Source organism: Dendropsophus ebraccatus, chromosome 12 (genome assembly GCF_027789765.1).
Source record: "Dendropsophus ebraccatus isolate aDenEbr1 chromosome 12, aDenEbr1.pat, whole genome shotgun sequence".
Lineage (NCBI taxonomy): Eukaryota > Metazoa > Chordata > Amphibia > Anura > Hylidae > Dendropsophus > Dendropsophus ebraccatus.
In genome coordinates this window covers 62,932,178-62,957,797 of record NC_091465.1, presented here as the reverse complement: position 1 = coordinate 62,957,797, position 25,620 = coordinate 62,932,178, and the positions used below count along the sequence as shown (strand labels likewise).

The 25,620-nt window shown below is 42.7% G+C and overlaps 1 protein-coding gene across 8 annotated transcripts in view; it reads right to left on the bottom strand.

Annotated features, from left to right (window-relative positions):
• The window catches only part of KASH5 (KASH domain containing 5), a 73,621-nt gene extending 50,342 nt beyond the window's left edge, over window positions 1–23,279 (bottom strand). For 2 of the 8 annotated variants that reach the window (XM_069947302.1, XM_069947309.1), the window contains exons 1-6: window positions 22,947–22,998; window positions 19,491–19,633; window positions 7,152–7,247; window positions 2,630–2,810; window positions 791–849; window positions 60–105 (exon numbers count right to left, since the gene is read on the bottom strand). In XM_069947302.1, the coding sequence (XP_069803403.1) occupies window positions 60–105; window positions 791–849; window positions 2,630–2,810; window positions 7,152–7,247; window positions 19,491–19,614 (506 nt within the window). In that variant the 5' untranslated portion in view covers window positions 19,615–19,633; window positions 22,947–22,998. The other 6 variants (XM_069947305.1, XM_069947304.1, XM_069947308.1 and 3 more) reach the window with 6 other exon arrangements.
• Between the last annotated feature and the right edge of the window lie 2,341 nt (window positions 23,280–25,620).

The window sequence follows — 25,620 nt, the reverse complement described above, 5'->3', positions numbered from 1 at the left end:
TCATAAACAGTCAGTGAGTATAGCCTGAAACATTATAACGTTATTTGCAGTACACTTACACATATGCATTAAAACTGCCTCCATATTCATCGTTCTGGATTTCTGCTGATATAATAATACAAATCTTATACAAAATAATACAAAAAAGTATTTCTTAAGCTTTTAAAAAGTCATGTCATGATTATATGTTTTTACGAGAGATGAGCGAACCTGGAGCATGCTCGAGTCGATCCGAACCCGAACTTTCGGCATTTGATTAGCGGTGGCTGCTGAAGTTGGATAAAGCCCTAAGGCTATGTGGAAATCATGGATATAGTCATTGGCTGTATCCATGTTTTCCAGACAACCTTAGAGCTTTATCCAAGTTCAGCAGCCACCGCTAATCAAATGCCGAACATTCGGGTTCGGATCGACTCAAACCCGAACCTGGTTTGCTCATCTCTAGTTTTTACCACTTCTCCCTCAAAAAACAAAACAAAACTCAGTAATGTTGTAGTGATGTAGTGGTTTTTGATGTAGCTGAATAATGGTAAAACTGTTTAAAAAAAAAGGCATAGAACAAAACAACCAGAAACACAGCATATAGCATTTACATTGCAGCAGTAGGCTTTGTAGGTCCTCTAATCCATTGACAGAATACATGTGGTGGAAAAAGTGTCAGTCCATACAGTGCCACACTACGTGGGCAATCTCTGCCGCTGTATATTGCCTTTGCAAGGTATTATATGAAACAGGTATTATCCCTTTGAAGCAATGCTTTGTAAATAATGTTCTCTGCAATTCTACTTACCAAGGGAGGGCTGTGAATCTTTTACAAATACATCATCTTCAGTTGAACTTTTTGTATCCCTGTTTGCCAAGAGACAGCCCTTTCATTAGTGGTATATCCTTATATGTGCAATTTACAACATACAACAAAACTAATATACAGTACACTTAAATATTTGAAATATGCTCAGTATCAAGCCATAAATTAGCGAATGTATCTGCATTCTGCTCATTGGGCTGTGGGCTTTGAAGTCTGCCCTGCTCCATGTGGCTCCTCCCCAGGTGATGGGAAAAGATGCAACCAGTCTTGGGAAACTGGGAGGCTTTTGCTCATCTCTACAATTAATCCTAGAAGGACATAAGTAATGCAGTCTCTGCAATTTATAGCTCATATTGCACATTAAACAACTGGCTTGATTTATCTAAAAGGCATTGTTGGATTTAAGGTGCGTTTACACAGAGTGATTTATCTGACAGATTTTTGGAGCCAAAGCCAGGAACAGACTGTAAACAGGGAACAGGTCATAAAGAAAAGACTGAGATTTCTCTTCTTTTCAAATCTATTCCTGCCTTTGGCTTCAAAAATCTGTCAGATAAATCTCTGTGTAAACAGAAGAAAGTACATTTTTTATTTTTATTACTGTAATTTATTATTATTATTATTATTATTAACTATTGGGGCTGGTGGGATTCAGTTTGTTTACAGATTTCTGTCTCTAGAAGAGCACTTTTATCCTTCATCCTTTTATCCCTATAGGATAAAAGGAACAACAAGACTCTCATAAAGTGCCCCCATACCAGCTGTTTTTTATTGTCCCTTCCCTCCCAAAGAAAAGTTCCTACGAGGGGAGAATTTATTAAGACTGGGGGGTCTTAGACACTGGTCATAAATAAAAAAAAAAAAGGGTAGATTTATTAGAAGACACAAGCCTCTTAATAAATGTGGTGGATTGCATTGACATAACTTACACTGATTTCTGGGCCATGCCCCGTCCCATTATATCCGACTACTTTAAAGTGGTTTAGCGGGTGCAGAACGGCAAAAAGCTGCAAACTGTGGCTTACACAAAACTGCGACTTTTGCTGGCATATAGCTTTGATAAATACCACCACCACCACCACCAAGTTTCTACATTGAAGAAACTAAAAAACATATTGTTGCACCCCTGGACAGAAGCACTCCTCGAATAACAACCAAGAATTGAAAATTTCATATAAATGCCCCTTATTGTAGGTGTACATGAAGGGCCACATGTATCATCCGGCGAATGGATGATTTTCGGCGGAAAGTGCCGATTTGCGTCTTTTTTTAAGCAAAAATGGCGGATTTGCGAATAAAATATTCGCAAATCGGCACTTTCCGCCGAGTACGCCAGGGGGCGGAAAAGGGGCGGAGAGTGGGCGGAACGGAGGGCGCGGACTCAGAGTCCGCGCGATTTATCATCCGTTCCGCCAAAATGTACGCCGAAAACCTACTCCAGTCCTCAGCTGGCGTAGGTTTTCGGCGGTGCGCAACGGCGCGCACGGGATTTATGTAGAGGCAGTCCGCCTCTACATAAATCTCCGTAGCGCCGGAGCTGCGGGGGCATTTTTACGTCCGGCGTAAAAAACGCCGGACTTAATAAATGCCTCCCGAAATGTTTTGAAGTATTCTGCACTCTCTCTGAGGTATAAGTAAGGAACAATTCTTATAGATATACATTAATGGTGCGTTCACACCTACAGTATCTGCAGCTGATTTTCTACAGTAGATTTCATTTAAATAACTGAACACAGCATCAAATCTGCTGCAGATCCTGTAGGTGTGAACGCACCCTAAGTATTTTATTGGCTATAAATATTTTATATTATTATCTCAAACCTTTCTATCCAACAGCTTTCAATCCACTTGGACATGGCCTTACGGAATGTCAGAAGATCTACCAAAGTACCCTGACCATCTGGGTCCAGGATGTGACTAAGACACTGAAGACGTTTTCCATCACGATTGGGGTCTGTCACACTTTTTAGGTATTGAATGATCTGGAAAGCTGGTACCATCCCTTTAGATAAATGGACACATTGCGTAAGTATACAGGATGTGCTAATATTTAGTCATCAATTCTACATCAATGTGCTTGTTTAGATGTTTAGAACTTATGTTAAGTTCCTAGCCAGCTTGTATAGTGGCAGTATTGTATATGTGTGGAAAAAGTGGTAGGGAACTGGCTAAAGGAAAGGGGTTGGGACAAGAAAAAACAGATCTCCCTCTTTAGGTCTCCTAACCCAGCACCTTAAAATGGTTTTCCAGACAGAATTTACTGATTAGCTATTCAAAGGATACCTAATCAATAACTGACCGTTGGGGTGCCGACACCCAGCACTCGATCAGCTGTTCTGTGCCGAAGCACACAGTGAACTGAGTTTTTCCTTATTCATTGTATATGGTGGTAATGTGTAACTGCAGCTCAGCTTCTGCTTAAGGCCCCCTTCACACGTCCGGAAAAAACACCCGGATTTCCGGGCGGATAGACTTTCATTGGACACGGACACCCTTCCGGAATTTTCCAGAAGGGTGTCCCTTCCGGAAAATAGGACCAGATTTTTTAGAACCGTACCTATTTTTGTCTGGAAATCCGGCCCGGACGCCCCCATAGAAGTCTATGGCAGCGCCCGGGCCCCGGACGCTTTCCTGAAGCACATCAAGAAAGCGTCCAGAGTTCCACTCACCCGGACCACCTTCCTCCGCTGCCCCCGGTCTGCCCCGGCCTCCTGCTGCCTCTTCCTCCACTCCCTGGACCTCCCCGACCCGCTGTAAACGTCTCCCCCACCCGCGGCAAACCCCCGGCCACTCGCAGCACCACCCCGCCCCCCCCTGCGGCAGCCACAGCCACTCGCGGCAACCCCCCCGCGCCACTGCTGACAGGCCATGATGGGAGTTGTACTTCTGCAGCCTGTGGCCATCCAGGTTGCAGAAGTACAACTCCCACCATGCCCTGCTGACAAGTCATGATGGGAGTTGTACTTCTTCAGCCTGTGGTCATCCAGGTTGCAGAAGTACAACTCCCACCATGCCCTGCTGACAGGTCACGATGAGAGTTGTACTTATGCAGCCATCCAGGTTGCAAAAGTACAACTCCCACCATGTCCTGCTGACAGGCCATGATGGGAGTTGTACTTCTGCAGCCTGTGGCCATCCAGGTAGCAGAAGTACAACTCCCACCATGCCCCTGCTGACAAGTCATGATGGGAGTTGTACTTCTGCAGCCTGGGTGACCACAGACTGCAGAAGTACAACTTCCATCATGACCTGTCAGCTGGGCATGATGGGAATTGTACTTCTGCAAGCTGTGACCATCCAGTTTGCAGAAATACATCTCTGATCGTGTCCTATTTTTCTTCTGATCAGGAAATCCTGAAGGTTTTTTCTGATGGTTTACTGAAGGTAAAAACGGATTACTGTCAGGAAATCCTGATACTTTCCTGATGACATTTAAGGCCTCCTGATCAGGATTTCCTGAAAGTAAAAACTGACATGGATGTGTGAATGGGGCCTAAGTGAACAGGAGATGAGCTGCAGTTACACATCGCCACCACACAGTGAATTGAATCAAACTACATTCACTGCGTAGTGTGACACCAAACAGCTGGGTGTCATCTCCCTGCCTACCAGTACAATTTGCCCAAAAAACCTGGAAAATTCTGCAATGAACTAAGATGACCCTGAATCTGCCAGGAAACCTGCCAGAAAATCATCACTAAGTGAAAGTGTTTACTCCTGTATGGATTCATATTGTTGCAATGTGCTTCTATATGTTTCTGTGAAAATTTTATGGAATAACCAATAACAACAGGTACACCATGATTTACTACAAATTGCTGATAAATGAAAAAAACATGATGTACAAAAATATATCAGATTTTGAATTTGAATTGTTTTTGTTGTCGCAATTTGATTTGTGAAATGTATATAAAATGTTAATTAAAAATCATCTAAAGCAGCCATATGTGTAGACAGGTTTACGTCATTCACAGATCACAAGCAGCACGGTCTGGCCGATTATTTCCAGATGAGCAGCATTGACCAAACTTTATATAAGAGTGGAGAACGTTAGATGTACTTTTAGCCAGAGAAAGGATGAGTGAGTTATCTGAGAAAAGCACTGAAAAAGACTTAAAAGAGCAGCTACAGAGTCACACTGCTGGGCAGAATTTTAACTCTGGACTGGCTGGTTTGTGTTCCTAAGGATGGCCATGCACATGAGCGATGCCACAAGTATCTAGCAACTGCCTTTATCTAGACAGAAGGAAACATTTGGCATTAGGTAAATAGCTGGCATCCAGGGCATCTAGGTACCCTAGATTAGGTTTAGGACAGATTGCAAGGGTCTTCCTAAATTAAAGGGTTTGGCAGCTGAAATTAGTACTTATGTCTCACATTGTAAGCCCCACTGAAGCATAAAAGCAGTTTATGTGCTCCCATGGCATCTCAACCTTCAACCCTCTACCTGTTGCAAAACTACAATTCCAATCAAGCTGGACAACCAATGCTTGGTTTCTTTTTCAAGTGTCTTATGCATATGTACAAACCAAACAATTTATGTATATATATAAAGAAACACCTACTAGATGACATCATCTCAGAAGTGTTTGGGAGTTAGGATAAACAGCTGATAATTAACCCTACATTGACCAATATATAGTAAAAATACAAACACTCTATAAAACTATAAGAAAACTGATTATTATTCACCCAAAGCATAACATCTAACGAACATTCTCAATGGTCTCATTCAAACCATAAGGAGATAGTGTACTTAACTTAAAAATCCAAAACGACTCTCTATTAATAAGATGTCTATATCTATTGTGTCTTTCCCTCGGAATCTGTTCCAAAATAGTCAGTGTTAGATGTTTAGGATCACAGTTATGCTTTAACAAGAAATGTTTCGAAGCTATGTTTCGCTATGTAGTAAAAAACCTTTGCGGATATTTCACCTATGCTTGTCTGAACAGTGCGTCCTACATACTGTAATTTGCACGTGCATTCCAATAAATACACCACAAACTGGGTCCCACAATCAAACAAATCTGTTATAGAAAAAACCTCGCCTGTGACCTGAGAACTAAAGGTTGTTATCAGTTCATTAGGTATCCATTCACAGCACAAACATCTACTATTGAAACATTTGTTTGTACCAACCATTTTTTCTTCTGTGTTTTTATTTTTTGTAATCCACTTCTTTTTTTGTGGTAGTCTACTCAGGCTAGATAATTTCGTAAGCTCTTGGTCTTTCCGAAAGAAACCAGAGCAGTTTAGAAACGCGTTGTGTGGCATTTTAATTGTTTTTTACAATAAAACTTTTAATATTATATCCTTTGATGTTTTTATCGGACCGGCGCCCTACAGTACCTCGTCCTCAAGGAGTGGCTGCGGTTCACTACACATACTGTTTTGAGTGTTGTGCCTCCATATCACAACACAACCAGGTGAGAGCATTTCATCACTCGCTCTCATCTATTGCATTAGTCTGTATTATGCCATGGAGCGCTGTTCTTCTTTCTTTTGTCGGCCATTGATTGGCTGAGCTTCAGAGACAGGACCAGAAGTGAGAGCTGCAGCTGTGGTGACTGGGCTTGAGGACATCGGGGAATGTGATTGGGTAGTATATATCTTTATTATTATATGTAGCAAGGGGTGCACGGACATCGCTAATGATATATTTACAGCCCTTGCTGCACAATAATCAAGCCATGTAATAGGCTCTATACGCGAGAGCCCTGGACTACCAGATAGGCGCTCACTTATCCAGAATATCGGGACATGTAATATGGCCCTTAAAGTGACCATACACTTTCAACAACTGCTGGCTGAACAATCCTTTAGCTGACAATTATCTCTCCCATCCGGCCACGTCCTCCCCATACACGGGAATGTTTGGCACAGCCGAGCGTTCCTGTGTTCTCTATTAGATGGCTAAGCAATAGCCAGACAGATCTCTCTATGAAAAAAGAGGTTGGGCATTGATTTCCATTATTCCTGACCCCCTATGTCCACATTATCATCTGTCAGAGGACTGTTCAGAGAGCCCCATACATCTTACACTGATTACACTCCATGAGCAGTGGGTACCACCGACAAAAGAGTGAAGTTTAAATTGTTGCTACAGTATTTCAGCATTTGGGGCCCACCTTCAACTTTGCCCAGGGCCACATTTAGTCTAACACCGGCCCTGCCACTTGGATTGGTTTGTATGAGAAAATATATTGTGTTCCAGCATAAAATTCCACTTGACCACTTGCTAAATTTATAAAGTAAATTTATATGTATCTCATCCACTTGATGGATTACATGTCCAACTACATCTGCCTGTGCTCTTATCACATCAGCTTAGGACTCTTACCTCTTTCTTCTGCATCACACACTTGAAAAATGCCATCAAGTATCTGCTCTTCAGAGGATAAAATGCCTGTTTGCATGAAGTACTTCTGGGAACTATCTAAAAGAAAAATGGAAGAAAGCCCTTAACTACTCACCACTACTGAGGTAACAGGAATGGATCCCATACAGACAGGCATTAGACTATACAGATGGTATATAAGCCTTCTATTTTGTTTTGTAGAGTGAGAGTATAATGCAATTGATGGGCACTCTTCAGCTGGTACATAGGACAATGTACTATGGTGGAGTTTATAATAACTGGCCAGTCTTACCTAAATCCCTGCCTCCCATGGGTGAATCGGAGGCTGGTGAAAGTCTCAGAAATTTACACTAGTTCTGGAGCTGGTATAAATTTTCACCAAAATGTATGCCTTCTCCCTATACACTGGTTCTTAAACCTGTATACAGTATATAAAGTGTGCCTATCAGCAGGGCTGCCGAAGCAGTAGTGATTTCGTCTGTTCCTATGGAAGTTCGGGAATGATCCAATAGGGGTTACACGTATTATGGTTTTATTATGTCTTCGTATTCATGGACACCCGAACTGACCCGACGAGTGTAATTGGCTGTGCTATCAGGTACATTTTAATGTATTCACTATTTAACCCTTTCTCCCAAAATGACGTCCAGAGATGTCATGAAAAGCAGTGCCATTCTGCATCATAGAGTCCCTAGAAGTCATGCTTTCCCTGCCTCCCCACTTTGTCCCTAGCTGTAATCGGTGGCGGGAGGAGGCTGCTGCACAATTCCTCCTCCCGCCGCCACTGCCCGGAGAGGAGCCGTGTTCCCCACCAGGCAGTTAACCCAATAGATGCCGCAGCGTCTATGGAGAGATCTGCTGCCTCCCACCGATCGGGCGGCGTGAGGAGGCTGTGGCACATTGCCTCCTCCAGCCTCCACTGCTGTTATCGTCTCCAGGCCCCCCTTCCAGCTCCTTCTGCTCTCCCCCAGCTTCCTACTGTAATAGCGTGAGCTATCGCGTGACTCCGAGGGTTACCCGGTGCGTCTGGGTTATTATAGTTAGTAACGATCAGGCTGCAGGGACTTCATCGTTTGAATGAGCTGTCAGTGTGTAACACTGACAGCTCATTCACTATATAATGCATTACAGCACAGATTATGTGCTGTAATGCATTATATATACCTGCAAAAGTGTAGAAAAAAACACACACGAATAAATACATAATAAATACATTTTTATAATATAAATGCCATAAATTATAACAAAAGCTATATAAAATGGATATCACTGTTATTGTACTGAACATGTCATATGTGACGTATAGTGAACGTCATACAAAAAAATTATGAAAAACTGCTGATAAATTGTGTTTTTTATTCGTACCGCCTCATAAAAAATTAAATAAATATTGATCAGGGTGTCACTTGTCCCCCAGAATGGTACAGATGGAAACGTCAACTTGTCTTAAAAAAATATTTTGGCACCGTAAGGCCTCTGTGATATGATATAATGGCTTCAAAAAACCTGAAATAAAAAAAGGCTCCAAAATTCACCAGGTCTTTGTCATGTCTGCGGCCTGTGTCAGGTGACGCACTGCGGCCACATATGGGGGATTTCTAGAAACATTGGAATAAGTTCCATTTCCCAGTTAGTATTTGCTGTGTTAGAGGAAAAAATTGATTAAAATGGAATATCAGGCAAAAAAATTTTAAATTTTAGGGGCAACCTGTCACCCCCTGTGTCGGGGCAAAGCCCGGGCAACCCCCCGCTAGAGAGGGATTCATGGGGGTAACTAACATACAGGCCCCACAAATCCACTTCAGAACTGAACTGGTCCCTAAAAAATTTTGAATTTAAAATTTTCCAAGATTTTTAAAAAATTGCTGCAAAATTTCCAAGCCCTCTAACATCCTAAAAAGTAAAAGAACGTTCACACGTTGCGGGGGTCCCGATTGTATGCCTGATCTGCCGGAGGTATACTCCCTACCTCTGTGCAATCTGATCTTCTTATAGAGTCTGCCACAGGCAGGCTGTATCAGAAGATCCTAGATAACACTGATCCCTGCTATGCTATGGCATAGCAATGATCAGTGTGAGAAATCTAATGTATTAATGTAAAAGTTGCCTAAGGGAACTATAAAAGTGTAAAAAAAAAAAAAACAATAAAAGTTTTAAAAAAATGTCCTAAAGCCCCTCCCCCAATAAAAGTGAAAATCACCCCCCCTTCCCATTTTACACATAAAACACATAAAAATAATAAAGTTAGTTAACATATATACCGTAGCATGCGTAATCGTCTGATCTATTACTATAAAAAAATATTGTTCCTGCACGGGGAATGGCATGAACAAAAAGCGGTAAAAAAGGCAGAGATTGTTTGTTTTAAATTACATTTTATGTATAAAAAAAAATTATAAAAAGTGGTCAATATGTCTCATCCAGAAAAAACAAATAAAAACTAGAGATTGTGGCTCAAAAAATGATGCTCCATAGGTGAAAAAATAAAAGCGCTATAAGAGTCACAATGCGGCCATTTTAAATACACCTATTTGCAAAAAAAAAAGTTTTTCTGCTAAAAAAAATAGTAAAACGTTAGCAAACATAGTAAACATGCATATCGCTGTGTTCAGACCGACCTATAGAATAAAGAAAAAATGACAGTTTTACCGTAAAGTGCATTACGTAAACATGGAACCCCAGAAATTTGAGGAATCACATTTTTTGACTGAAATTCACCCCATAAATGATATTTTGGGGGTTCCGTCATTCATTTTATGGCAGATTGAAAGAAGCCATTACAAAGAACGCCTGTTCCTGAAAAAAACAAGCCCTTACATGGCCCTGTAGATAGAAAAATAAAAGAGTTATGGGTCTTAGAAGGTGAGGAGGAAAAGATGAAAAAGCAAAAGTGACAAGGTCCTTAACCCCTTAAGGTCAAAGCCAATTTTTGTTTTTGTGCTTTTGCTTATTCCATTTTAAGTTTAAAAGTCAACAGCGCTTGCATTTTTTAACCTAGAGACGTATATGAGCGCTTATTTTTTGCAAAACCAATTGTACTTTGTAATGACAGCCATTATTTTTCCATAACATATGCTGCGAAACCGGAAAAAAATCATTTGCGCTGTCAAATTGAAAAAAAAAACTAATTTGTTTTGATTTCGGGGAGTTTTGCATTTACGCCGTTCGTCCCATGTTAAAACTGACTTGTTATGCATGTTCCTCAAGTCGTTACGATTACTATGATATATAACATGTATAACTTATATTGTATCTGATGGCCTGTAATAAATTCAAACCGTTGTTAACAAATATACGTTCCTTAAAATCGCTCCATTCCCAGGCTTATAGCGCTTTTATCCTTTGGTCTATGGGGCTGTGTGAGGTGTCATTTTTTGCGCCATGATGTGTTCTTTCTATCGGTACCTTGATTGTGCATATACGACTTTTTGATCACTTTTTATTAATTTTTTTCTGGATTTGATGCGACCAAAAATGCGCAATTTTGCACTTTGGGAATTTTTTGCGCTGACGCCGTTTACCGTGCGAGATCAGGAATGTGATTAATTAATAGTTCGGGCGATTACGTGTGCGGCGATACTAAATATGTTTATTTATTTGTTTATTTATTAATTTATATTTATAAAATGGGAAAAGGGGGGTGATTTGGACTTTTATTAGGGGAGGGGATTTTTTATTAATAAAAACACTTTTTTACTTTTTTTTTTTACATGGACTAGAAGCCCCCCTGGGGGGCTTGTATATAGACAGCACTGATCTCTCATAGAGATCAATGCTGTGTATATACACAGCAAAGATCCATGAGATCGGTCATAGATTACTATGGCCTGCTGCAGGCCATAGCAATCTATTGCCGAGCCGGGATCAGCGTCATTCCGACGCTGAGGCCCGGCACGGGCAGAAGAACGGATCTCCCCCCCGCAATCGCATCGCGGGGGGGAGATCCGACCCACTAGACACCAGGGATAGTGTGCATAAAGCACTTCAATGCAGCTGTCAGGTTTGACAGCTGCATTGAAGTGCTTAATTAGCCAGCGCGGCAATGGGACCCGCGCCGGCTAACAGAGGCACTGCCCGGCTGCACGTGTCAGCCGGGATCAGCGCCGTTCAGAGCGGGGTCCCGGCGGGACCCCGCTCTGGACACTCCCCGCGGCACCATGACGTATCAGATACGTCATGGGTCGCTAAGGGGTTAACCCCTTAAGGACCGGGCCTGAAATGGCCTTAAGGACCGGAGCAAATTTTATGAATTTGACCAGTGTCACTTTATTCATTAATAACTTCGGGATGCTTTTACCTATCCGGCTGATTCTGAGATTGTTTTCTCGTGACATATTGTACTTCACATTTCTTGTAAATTGGAGTCGATACTTATAACGAATCTTTATGAAAAAACCCAAAATAGCGTGAAAAATTTTGAAAAAATGCATTTTTCCAACTTTAAAACTTTTCTGCTTATACAGAAAGTGGTTATACCACATAAATTATATATTAAATAGCATTAGCAACATGTCTACTTTATGTTGGCGGCATTTATTAAACTATATTTCATTTTTTTTAGACAATAGGAAGCTTAAAACATTAGCAGCAAATTTCCAAATTTTCTGTAAAATTTCAAAATCAGATATTTTTAGGGAACTGTTCAGGTTTAAAGTGTATTTGAGGGGACTGTGTGTTAGAAAGCCCCACGAAGCACCCCATTTCAGAAACTGCACCCCCTAAACTCTGCAAAAGCACATCCAGAAAGTTTTTTAACCCTTTAGGGGAGTCACAGAAATAAAAGCTAAGTGTGTAAGAAATTTGAAAATTTTTATTTTCTGTGCAGATTTTATTGTAATCCAATATTTTTCATAATTATAAACCTATTACCAGAGAAATGCACCCCAATATTGATTGCCCCGTTTCTGCAGTTTATAGAAATACCCCATATGTGGCCCTATTGCGCTATTTGACGCAACCACAAGCCTCAGATATAAGGGAGCTCCTAGTGAATTTCAATGGCTCCGTTATTTTTGGTCATTTTTGACTGTACCACTTCAGGTTGGCAGAGGCTCTGGGGTGCCAAAACCTAAAAAACACCCCTAAAGGGACACCATTTAGAAAACTACACCCCTCAAGGAATGTAACAAGGGGTGCGGTGAGCATCTGGACCCCACAGGTGCTTCACAGATTTTCCAAACAATATGGCTTGAAAAAAGACTAAAGTATTTTTTACACTAAAATGTTGTTCTAGCCTTCAATTTTTCATTTTCACAAAGGGATAAAAGGAAAAAAAAAACACAAAACATGTAGCGCAGTTTCTCCCGAGTACGGAAATATCCCACATGTGGACATAAAGTGCCAAGCGGGCGCAGGACGAGCCTCCATAGGGAAGGAGCGCCAATTGGCTTTTGGAAGCTGGATTTCACTGGAATGGATTTCAAGGGCCATGTCGCATTTACAGAGCCCTCGTGCTGCCAAGACACTGGAAACCCCCCACAAGTGACCCCATTCTGGAAACTACACCCCTCAAGGAATCTAACAAGGGGGGCAGTGAGCATATGGACCCCACTGGTGACGGGCACAAATGTGGAAAAATGTGACGTGAAAGTGAAAATTTTCATTTTTTCACTTTCATGGCACAAATGTGCCCGTCATCCAGGGGTCCATATCCTCACTGCACACCTTGTTAGATTCCTTGAGGGGTGTAGTTTCCAGAATGGGGTCACTTGTGGGGGGTTTACAGTGTTTTGGCAGCACAAGGGCTCTGTAAATGCGACATGGCGTTCATCATCCATTCTAGCCAAATCCAACCTCTAAAATCCAAATGGCGCTCCTTCCCTTTGGAGGCTTGCCCTGCGCCCACATGGCGCTTTATGTCCACATGTGGGGTATTTACGGACTCGGGGGAAATTGCTCTACACATTTTGTGTTTTTTTTTTCTCTTTTAACCCCTTGTGAAAATGATAAATTCAAGGCTAGACCAACATTATAGTGTAAAAAATTTAATATTTCATTTTCACGCCACATTGTTCCACATTTGTGCCCGTCACCAGTGGGGTCCATATGCTGACTACACCCCTTGTTACATTCCTTGAGGGGTGTAGTTTCCATAATAGGGTCACTTGTGGGGGGTTTAACTGTCTTGGCAACACAGGGGCCTTTTGAATGCAACATGGCCCCTCGAAATCCATTCCATCCAAATCCAGCCTTCAAAAACCAAATGGCGCACCTTCCCTTTGGAGGCTTACCCTGCACCCGCATGGCGCTTTATGTCCACATGTGGGGTATTTCCGTACTCAGGGGAAATTGCTCTACACATTGTGTTTTTTTTTTATCTTTTAACCCCTTGTGAAAATGAAAAAATCAAGACAAGATCAATGATTTAGAGTAAAAATTAAAAAAAAATTACACTAAATGTTGGTCTAGCCTTGATTTTTTTCCATTTCCACAAGGGGTTAAAAAAGAAAATGAACACAAAACGTGTAGGGTAGTTTCCCCTGAGTACGAAAATACCCCACATGTGGACATAATTTGCCATATGGGCACAGGGCAAGTCACCAAAAGGACAGAGCGCCATTTAGAGGCTGGAATGGGGGATGGAGGCCATGTCGCAATTACAAAGCTCCTGTGCTGCCAGAACAGTAGAAACCCCCCACAAGTGACCCAATTCTGGAAACTACACCCCATAAGGAATCTAACAAGGGGTGCAGTGAGCATATGGACCCCACTGGTGATGGGCACATGTGTAGAACATGTGCCGTGAAAATAAAAAATACCATTTTTTTCATTTTCACGTCCCAAATGTGGCCGTCACCAGGGGGCCATATACCCGCTGCCCCACTTGTTAGATTCCTTATGGGGTGTAGTTTCCAGAATGGGGTCACTTGTGGGGGGTTTCTACTGTCCTGGCCGCACAGAGGCTTTGTAATTGCATCATGGCATCCATCCCCCATTCCAGCCTCTAAATGGCGCTCTGTCCTTTTGGTGACTTGCCCTGTGCCCATATGGCAAATTATGTCCACATGTGGGGTATTTTCGTACTCAGGGGAAACTACCCTACACGTTTTGTGTTCATTTTCTTTTTTAACCCCTTGTGGAAATGGAAAAAAATCAAGGCTAGACCAACATTTAGTGTAATTTTTTTTTAATTTTTACTCTAAATCATTGATCTTGTCTTGATTTTTTCATTTTCACAAGGGGTTAAAAGATAAAAAAAAACACAATGTGTAGAGCAATTTCCCCTGAGTACGGAAATACCCCACATGTGGACATAAAGCGCCATGCGGGATGTTGGAAATGACAGGTGTCCATCAAATTCAACCTGTGTTGATCCAGAGGAAGGCAAAAACCCCTCGTGAGGCAGACGACAGTAGCCTCATCACAGGGGAAAAATTCCTTCCCGACTCCATAATGGCGATCAGAATAATCCCTGGATCAACGTGACCCCTGAAATAGGAATAAGGGACAGAATTTAGATAATGTAGAACCCCAATGACGTGTGGTACGCCTTGGAGCGATCCAGTATGCAGAGGCCGGGGGGATCAGGACAGGTGTCACACTGGAAAATGTTGTCCTTCCTGATCCCCCTGTTACACCACACTCTGCACTTCTTCTGGGGTCTCCTGTTTTCCAGTGTGGGGGACGTCACCTGGAAAATGTTGTCCTGGTGCGATACGGGGTCCTTCATATCCAGAAGCGCTGGGTCCGCTCCATGGCTGCTAAATATTAGGGCTTTATTACTACTTCTGATATGTTCGGATCGTGCCGCAAGCTACAGGGCAGCGAGGGACCAGAGGAGGGGGTGCTGGTATAAAAGTTATCCCGTACAGGTGGTAACCTTTATCCAGCAGTGGGAAGATCAGTTCCCGGACGATCTCCCCACTAACTCCGAGGATGGGGGGGGGGGAGTGGGCATCTGGGGGCTGGATTCGAGTGTCCCTTCCTTCATACACTCGGGGGCTGGGTTCACACTATGTATATTTGAGGCTGTATTTGGTCCTCATGTCAGGTCCTCATAGCAACCAAAACCAGGAGTGGATTGAAAACACAGAAAGGATCTGTTCACACAATGTTGAAATTGAGTGGATGGCCGCCATATAACAGTAAATAACGGCCATTATTTCAATACCACAGCCGTTGTTTTAAAATAACAGCAAATATTTGCCATTAAATGATGGCCATCCACTCAATTACAACATTATGTGAACAGATCCTTTCTGTGTTTTCAATCCACTCCTGGTTTTGGTTGCTATACAGCCTCACAAATACAGCCTCAAATATACATAGTGTGAACCCAGCCTAAGGCTACGTTCACACAGAGCAAAAGGAGCGGATTACGCAAGGAAATATTTCCGCCTGAAATCAACTGACGCTGAATTCCGAGCAGAATATAAGCAGAATGTAAGCAGAATCCCTGCATATTCTGCTAGGAAAGTGTTCAGCTCGTAATCAGCTCTTGACAAATTTAGCGCGGAATACTCGAGGAATCTGCGCTGAATCCGCATGCATTCAGCGCTGAAATTCAGCGAGTATTTGGTGAGTAAACTAGACTATACCAGAACATATACTAGAATCCTCCTCCCCCCCCCCCTTTTCCCCATTTCCGCGCTGATTCAGCGAGTAATTTCCGCTTGTATTACGCTTGTATTCCGCGCTGAATACGCGCGTATTCCGCGCTGAAACAGAAAATCAGAGCCCCATTGATTTGTATAGGCTTCCGCTAGCGGAAGAATGAACATGTTCATTCTTCTGGCGGAAAGCGGATTAGTTCAGTGCGGAAATTCCACTGTGTGAACTGCAGAGCAGAATTTCCATTCAACACAATGGAAATTAGCTCTGCACCTATTTTAACGGCTGAAATTTCAGCGCTGATTCAGCGCAGAAATTCAGCTGCTTTTGCTCTGTGTGAACGAGCCCTAAGGGTACGTGCACACTGCGGAATGGCGAAGGATAACCCTTTGTGCATTCCGCAGTTGGCCCCCGCCGGCGGACTGATGCAGGCGCACGTCTCCGTCCGTGTCGTAGACTCCATTCTATGCACGGGAGGATTCCGCTCTGCGTCCAACGTGTTGATGGAATGACGGATGATGGAATCCGCCCATGCATAGGATAGAGTCTATGACACGGGCGGAGACGCGCCCCTGCATCAGTCCGCCGGCGGGTGCCAGCTGCGGAATGCACGAAGGGTTATCCTTCGCCATTCCGCAGTGTGCACGTACCCTAAATCTGTAAGTGTACCCTGAGGTACTCTCACAGAGTTTGTAGAATTTCACACCATACCGTGATCTCTTATTGGGACGGTACTGGCAGAAAAGACGTGTCTGGGGGGCAGCGTACGCTACGCTACCCCCAGACACGTCACTGGATGATGAGGAGGATGAGGGTGAATGGAGGAACAAAGGACCCCCCATTCATCCTCACTGGCTGTTTCGGTGTCGGAGGCAATAATAACGTATGCGTCCGATACCGAAAACACCCTGGGGGCCATCTTTATATGGGGATTGGTATATAGGGTATGTAGTGGTGTAGTGTAAAACTTTATTCAATGTAGTGTGGTGTAATGTAGTGTTTTTTTACGTGTTTTTTACAGTAAGTATACAAAAAAAACCTACGCCAAAAATGGTGTTGCTGATAAATGCCGCACTTATGTTCGGCACTTATCAGCAGACCGTGGCAGTAGAATATAGAAAAAAAACACCCTACGCCAAAAAGGAGGAGTTGCTGATTAGCAGCGCACTTTCGTGCGATGCTGATCAACACTCAGCGGCGATAGGGTGCGGAAAATAGAAAAAAAAAAAATTGGGAAAATTTTTTTTTTTTTTACTACATTCTGAACATCCCTGTAGTGGCTGATACGTGTATTACACTTATCAGCCGCTAGGGGGCAGCAGAGCGCAAGATCCGAAAATAGACGACGCTGGAGCCGGAAAAATACGAAAAAAGACGACGCTGGAGCCGGAACAAGCCGATCGGGACTCACGGAAGAAGCCGAAGTCCCGACAAGATGAAGAGGACGCCGGGAACCCGGAAGACGCCGATCAGGACCCCGGGACAGGTGAGTAATGTACAAATACCTGCTCTGGACCCCTCAGCTACCTAGCTGAGGGGTCCGGAGCAGGTATTTATTACTTGTGGGGACTTTGATCGCCGTGAACGGCCGGCCGGCTGCTATCTCCCCCGATTGGGACCCGGCCGGCCGCGGCGCCCGTTTAAAGGGCGGACGTACCGGTACGTCATGGGTCCTTAAGTGACAGTGATCCATGACGTGCCGGTACGTCATGGGTCCTTAAGAGGTTAAAGGGGAACTTCAGGTAGAGGTTAAAAAAAAATAAAACTTCTGCAGAAACATATAGCATTACTTACCTGCCTATCCCAGTTTTGAAACCAAACCAAAAATCCATTTGTTTGAGGGGGGTAGGTTTGCTCTGTTTTGTGTTTCTCTCCTTCCTGGTTTAGCATTTCCCAGAATGCAATGCTTTCCCTCATGTGATCATCACAGCCCCCCCCCCCCCATCACAATCAGTAAAATTAGTGCAGCAGCTGCTTCTGGCCGGACAGAGATGGTGAATTACTCAGGGGATTGGGTTATCCAGCCAAGCCTCCTGTGACATAACGCCTGCATCATTAGCAAACACACACAATGTGAGACAGAGGCATGTAAGATTTGTCTCCTAAGGTGGAAGAGCAGAAGGAGCAGGAGACAATGTGAATTGGCACGGGGGCCATTTTTTTCACTTCCTGGATTTCTATCAGCTACCAGTGTGGCAGAACCGCACAGATACAGCAATACATCGTATAGACACATCTATATAACTTTTAATGTACTTTTAATAGAAAACAAGTTTTTCTTATCCGAAGTTCCCCTTTAAGGCCATTTCAGGCTCTGTCCTTAAGGGGTTAAGAGGAAGTTTAGATAGACTACACTTTTTGAAGGTTAAGGGGCTACCATGGGGCCTTGTCTAATTAGTAGCAGTACTCTGTCGGGGGGATTTGGCTTAGTGGATAAATCTTGATAGAAGAACTCACGGTTTGGAAAGATAACGCCTTTTGCAAGAAGAGATCACTGAGTGCCAGGTCTGGTAGTGCGAGTCCCGGGCTTGCACAACCAGGCATAGCTAGCCACTCAAAGTTCCTCGAGATGGCTGAGGGAAGATTAACGGAGTACTTCGGCTTTATCTGCTCTTTGCTGTATAGCCCTTTCCTATATAGCTTTCTGGAACTAGCTACTAGTTAAGAAATGTAACCCCTGATGTAGACAAGGTATACCCTATTAGGTAGTTAACTCACCTGTAGGCTTTAGCACTGCATAGTACTTCTAATATAGTACATAGAAAAAATCAGATCAAACATAGGGTTCCTGTCAGGGGACCTAGCCTCCAGGCCCTGGAGTGAGCTTCTGCAGGAAAAAGAATTTCTGTGCACTCTCTCTCTCTCCAGACTAGAAAACGCCACCCAGAAACTAACAGAGTTCTTTGTAGTAGAGGACGGGACTAAGCTCCCATTGGTGGGGAAACCTCTGGAAGGAACAAGACCTGACTGTGTGATAGGTCAGTGTGGTGTGTGGTACCCATTCTAAGGATTGGACAAAAACAGAACCTAACAAATGTATTGTTAACCCTACACAATGTAATTAGCTATGCAACACATGAGAAAGTGAGACACCAAGTGGTGAGAAAGCAGAAAGCAACCTTTATCCCAGAGTTTACAGACATAGACCAAATACCTGATGACAGGTTGTGCTAGGATGTAGTGGCACACCTGCTCTGGGACACTACATTTTACATAGAATTTTCGTGATACTTTTGAAATTAATTAAATCCATGTTTTTGAGTACATATCAATTACATATTATCTGAGTTGTTTAATGATAATTAGTTAAAAAAAGGATAACAAGCATTAATACCTATTCTCATTTATTTAAAAAAAATTTTTTTTTAACTTTATAAACGCATTACATAAACACTAGGGGGACATTTATTAAGTCCGGCGCTACAGGGATTTATGTAGAGGTGGACTGCCTCTACATAAATCCCGTGCGCTCTGGTGCGCACCGCCGAAAACCTACGCCAGCTGAGGACTGGAGTAGGTTTTCGGCGTATCTTTTTGCAGAACGGACGGTGAATCGCGCGGACTCTGAGTCCGCGCCCTCCGTTCCGCCCCCTTCACACCCCCTCCCCGGCATACCCGGCGGAAAGTGCCGATTTGCGAATATTTTCCACCGAAAACCCCCGGAACGCCAGATGATAAATGTCCCCCTTGGTGTACTAGCATAGAACAGTAAGTATAAGGACAGATCACCTCTAGAGCTTTGCATAATAATGTATAATGTGGTTTATTCACCTTCATTGGGGGGCTCCACACTTTGCTCTGAAGACTCATCCGTACTCCAGTATTCAGATTCACTGTGATGATTTCTGTCTGATGCTGTTATGGTGTCACCATCAAAGACTTCTACAGACATCATTCTTTATAGAAATGTAATCCTGAAAAACAAATTCCATTACATACACTCTATTTGGGTAACATGTATATGAATCAACTATTACATTGCAACTATTACAACTATTACATTGTACTTTGCAGTGACGCACTTCATTTTTCCAAAAAAATATGTTGTGAAACTGAAAAAAAATCAATTGTGTGGTGAAATGCCTCAAGTCAGTACAATTACAACCATAGGCAACTTACATAACTTTAATTTCATTTTGCTGCTTTTAAAAAATAAAAACAAATATTGCTCTAATAGGGTGCGTTCACACCTACAGGATCCGCAGCAGATCTGCAGCAGATCCGCAGCAGATTTGATGGTGCAGATTTGATGCTGTGTTTAGTTATTTAAAAGAAATCTGCCGCGGATCTGCTGCGGATCCGCAGCAGAAAATCAGTTGCGGATCCGGTAAGTGTGAACGTACCCATACCATCCTTAAAATGCTTTTATTTTTTGGTCTATGGGGCTATTTGAGGGGTCATTTCTTGCACCACAATCTGTATTTTATATCAGTACCTTGCTTGCGTATATGCGACTTTTTGATCACTTTTTATTATAATATTTGGATGTGAAGTAACCAGAAATCTGCAATTTTGCACTTTGGTGAGTTTTTGCACTTACGCCACTGAAGGCAGGCTCCAGCCATCGCCAAACCGGGATCAGCTTTAGTGTATTGCTAAGGCCCCAGCCAGAAAATTTAACAGATTGGTTTCCCACAATCACATCGCCAAAAGCCAATCCCCTCACTAGACTACTGCTGAATGTTTTTTAATGGCATTTAAATGGTTAAACAGCCGACACAAACTATTGGTTTGTGCCGGCTATGAGCCGTGGACCCCGACTGCTGATTTTTTATAATTATTCAGCTAGGCAACCAATGTAAATAATTCAGCGTGTACTAGCTGATATCATTTTCTTCAGTTGGATCATATGATCTCACTGTGACACCCCCCAACCCCCCTCAAAGTAGGCTACTTGCAGGGGCGTAGCTAGGATTCATGGGGCCCCATAGCAAAAAAAAACTGTATGGGGCCCCCTCCCCTACACACTATACTATATGTACACTCAGTTATGTGGCCAAAAAATTAATCTCTTGTGGGCAGAGGCAGAATCCTGTGTGCAGCCACAACAGTGACTGGCAGAGCAAAAAGCCAATATCTGCTTGTTCTGTCCATCCACTGTATTTAACTATAACAGCCTATTAGGAGCCTCATGGTTATATACATAGGTGCAGGAGCAGGCTACCTTCTGCTTAACCCCTTATGTACTGCAGTGTGTAAGTGACCCAGTGTTCTCTTACATGCTGAAACACAAAAAAAGGGTTAATAGGCAGAAGACAATTAGCTCTCTGCTTCACTACTGCTGCAGGAGCTCAGAGAACAGAGGTCAGAGGTTATCAGAGCAGTGAAGCAGAGAGCTAATTGTCTTTAGCTTATTAACCCTTTTTTTGGGTTGCAGCATGTAAAAGAACACTGGGTCACTTACACAATGCAGTACATAAGGGGTTAAGCAGAAGGACACAGGAGGCTCTTATCTTCCATGGGCCCCCCTCCCCCCACGGGCCCCATAGCAACTGCCTTCTTTGCCTTTATGGTAGCTACGCCACTGGCTACTTGCTATATTGTCTATCCAGAAGACATACTGTGATGCTGTGCTGATGTACAGTAATATGGGATTAATAAGTGATTTGAGAGAGAATACAGGTGAAAATCTGATGTAAAGTCACATGACCCAAACAGTAATGAAATGTATGGACGCGGCATAACTGGGATGAAACAGGTGATAGTGGTGGTGAGTGTGCATTAAATGGACAAAATAAAAAATCTGTGAGTGCTTTTTTAAAGGAAACCTTTCTAGTTTTCTCTGCCGCCGTCATGTTATAGAACAGGAGGAGCTGAGCAGACAGTAAATAATTTTGTTAGAACATTTTCATAACCTGACACCTCTGACAGAGCTGGTGGCACCCCTGAGTAGACATAAATAAAAGCATTCAGCATGAATAAAGTCAAGGAGGCGGAGCCTATTATTTCCCAGGCCTTAGCACCATTACGCATCACTGTGCTGTATACCCCTCCTCACGCATGATCAGTGACAAACACTGCGCATACAGCATAATAAGGTGCTGTGGTGCTAGGGCCCAGCGAATTTCTGTGCTTCTGTGCTATAATCCACATAATACACTGCAGATATAAATATGAATAAAACCTGAGTCTATTTAGCTCTAACTTTTTACATTTTTTATATATTAAACCATATAAACTCACATGGATTTATATTTTTGGGGACTTGTAGTATTTTTAATTACAACATTTGAACTATTATCTAATGTATGGAAAAACTTTATTTATTTATTTTTTGGGGGAGACAACTTAAAAACCCTTGAAATTCCACACAGTCGTTTATAGTTTTATTTTTTTTTCATCGTGCAGTATGACACATGTACCAATACACACACTTTGGGATAAAAATGTCACAAAAACTGCATCGTGTAGGACTAAAAACTTAATTTTTGTGGTATTTTTGATGGCATAGAAATGCAAGTGCAAAATATATGTGTGAAGAAAACCTGGCATGGGCTGAGACCATGGACTATTATTGTCAGAATAGCATACCTACCAACATATGCATCCCAGATAGTGGGACATAGGGGAAGGAGTGTTCCCCAGACGCCTGTGACAGAATGCATAATGCCGCTCATCTCTGTATAATCACCTGGTTCTGACACCAGAATGTGATGGTTTTATGTCAGTCAAAAAAAAAAAAGGTGTGTGAATAGTCTCTACAGATCATCCCAATAATGATGCATCTTTTAGGCAGTATCCATGCAATGCTGGGTGGCTGCATAGCAACAGACAGGCTGGTAACAGGTGGTTCCGCTCCACCTCCACCATACAGAGTTGTGTCACTAAGTATGATGCCGCCATCTTGATTTGTTATGTGGCAGTAGGTGAGAATCGATATATTCTCACCTACTGCCACATAACAAAGCAAGATGGCCGCCGTCCCCAGCTCTGTTGCTGCCAATATCTTATGAGTGTATAAAAATGATCAGGTATGTGTATAAATACTGGACCTGAAGGGGGAAATGTCTCCTGAGGAGAGATGTTACAAGACAGACAAATATTACTAACATTGTGCACTGGTGTCAAACTCAGGCCCTCCAGCTGTTATAAAACTACAATTCCCATCATGCCTGGACAGCCAAAGCTCAACTTTTGCTGTCCAGGCATGATGGGAACTGTAGTTTTGCAACAGCTGAAGGGCCTGAGTTTGACACCCTGTAGGTATTACCTCAGGAAGACACAAACCTGTACAGGCAGCACCTCTATAACCACTACATGCATTACCACTGTACAGGGCCCTTTTTTTTTTTTTTTCTTTTGGAACAACTTTATTTGTTACCAAACAGAACCTTACCTTACTGTGAAATATCATAGATGTGGCCCAGAAAGGACAATAGGACTGTAAGCTGCTGTAAACTGTCACCCGCTGATGCTCCTTTTGCCCCTGCTGAGGCGTACTTACCACAATGTGCGGCTAACAGAAGTTGGTCCAAGCCACTTATAAGGCAACTGCAATAAACAAACAATTTTCTGTCACCTCACTCACCTGATCCAGTACCTCTCCTCAGATCTAACGCAGGAAGGGGGTGTGACTTATGGAGGTCACATTATTAACCCTTAGAGGACCGGCCAATTTCAATTTTTGCGTTTTCGGTTTTTTCCTCCTTGTGTTTAAAAGGCCATAGCACTTGCATTTTTTCACCTAGAAACCCATATGAGCCCTTATTTTTTGTGTCACTAATTGTACTTTGCAATGACAGGCTGAATTTTTTCATAAAATACACTGCGAAAGCAGAAAAAAATTTAATGTGTGGTGAAATTGAAAAACAAAACGCATTTCTTTTATTTGTTTTTTTTTCGTTTTTACGCCGTTCGCCCTGGGATAAAACTGACTTGTTATATATGTTTCTCAAGTCGTTACCATTACAACGATATGTAACATGTATAACTTTCATTGTATCTGATGGCCTGTAAAAAATTCAAACCATTGTTAACAAATATATGTTCCTTAAAATCGCTCCATTCCCAGGCTTATAGCGCTTTTATCCTTTGGTCTATGGGGCTGTGTGTCATTTTTTGCGCCATGATGTGTTCTTTCTATCGGTACTTTGATTGCGCATATGCAACTTTTTCATCGCTTTTTATTACAATTTTTCTGGATTTGATGCGACCAAAAACAAGCAATTTTGCACTTTGGGATTTTTTTGCGCTTACGACATTTACCGTGCGAGATCAGGAATGAGATTTTTATTTATTTTTATTTATAACATAGGAAAAGGGGGTGATTCTGACTTTTATTAGGGGAGGGGATTTTTATTGATAATAACGCTTTTTTTTTTTTTTTTACACTTATATTAGAAGCCCCCCTGGGGGACTTCTAGTATAAGCACACTGATCTCTCATTGAGATCTATGCTGCATAGATATGCAGCATAGTTTGATCAGATAGGCACATTGATTGCTTCCGGCTGCTGCAGCCGGAAGCAATCAAGTGCCGAGCCAGGATCAGCGCCATTACGGCGCTGACCCCGGAAGGAGTAAGACATGTGGATCGCTCCTCCGGGACAATGTCCTGGAGGAGCGATACACCCCACTAGACACCAGGGATTGCTGCATTCAAGTAATCGGATGCATCTGTCAACTTTGACAGCTGCATCCGATTACTTTATTAGCGGGCACGGCGATCGGACAGTGTCAGTATGTGACCCAGCCCCTTTAATTCCAAGCCCCCAGCCCGGATCATTCATTACTTGCTTCTCATTCATTACCTCGCTCCTCATCAGCCAATCAGTGCATGGCAGCACTGATTGGCTGATGGGGGCCAACGGGAGCCAGTGTAACAAGCTAGAGTATACCCCCAGCCCAGACTATACCCGGGGTTAAAATGGCCTAGGCTAGATTATACCCTGGGTATATTTTGGCCTAGGCTATTTTATACCCCGGGGTATATTTCGGCCTAGGCCAGTTTATACCCCCTCAGGCCATTTTATATCCCCATGAAATCAGTAGCATTGAGTGATATACACAAGAAATACTTATTTTTTTGACATTTTATTGGAGATTCGGCTTTGTTTGCTGAGTTAAGTTAGAAGCTGACTGATGTAAATCTTAAAAATCTAAACACATAGGAGGAGATTTATTAAACATGGGGGGAGATTTATCAAAAATGGTGTACAGTGAAACTGGCTCAGTTGCCCCTAGCAACCAATCAGATTCCACCTTTCATTCCTCACAGACTCCATTCCACCCATGTTTGATAAATCTCCCCCCATGGTGTTAAGTGAAACTGGCTCATTTTCCAAATAGTCTGTGAGGAATAAAAGGTGGAATCTGATTGGTTGCCTCCCCCATTGGCCCCGTTCATACTGAGCAAGAACGTCAGAATTCCGCGGCGGAGGAATCCCGCCGTGCTCAGTGTCTCACTGTAAGTTAAGAAGTGAAGACGTCAGCTTCCTCCTGTCATTGTCCTGACATGTCATTTCACTCAAAGCAGCACACTGAGCACGGCAGAATTCTGCGGCAGAGCGCTCCGCCACAGAATTCCGACATTGTTGCTCAGTGTGAACAGGGCCATAGGGGACATTTTTCATTATGGGTTTTTTTGGCTAATAAGGAGATTTTGTGCTCTTCATAAATACCTGTCAAAGATTTATTAAGCGTTTTGCGCTATTTTACATCAGTTTTCAATGCCTGCACCTTTTTTCAATGAATGCAAGGGGGAGGGGGTTGTTCTAGTAACTAGTTTTCATTAGATTTGTCAAGTGTAAGTTTTCATTTTTTTGCGCAAAATCCTACCCTAGCGTAGCTTTGTAGCCAAGCTGTTTTAGACTGGTTCACACTGTGGTATTGCAGTCCATTTTTTTCCCCGTTACTTTTTAGCAAAATGGATGAGAAAAAAGGAAGCGTTTGTGTGCCTCTAT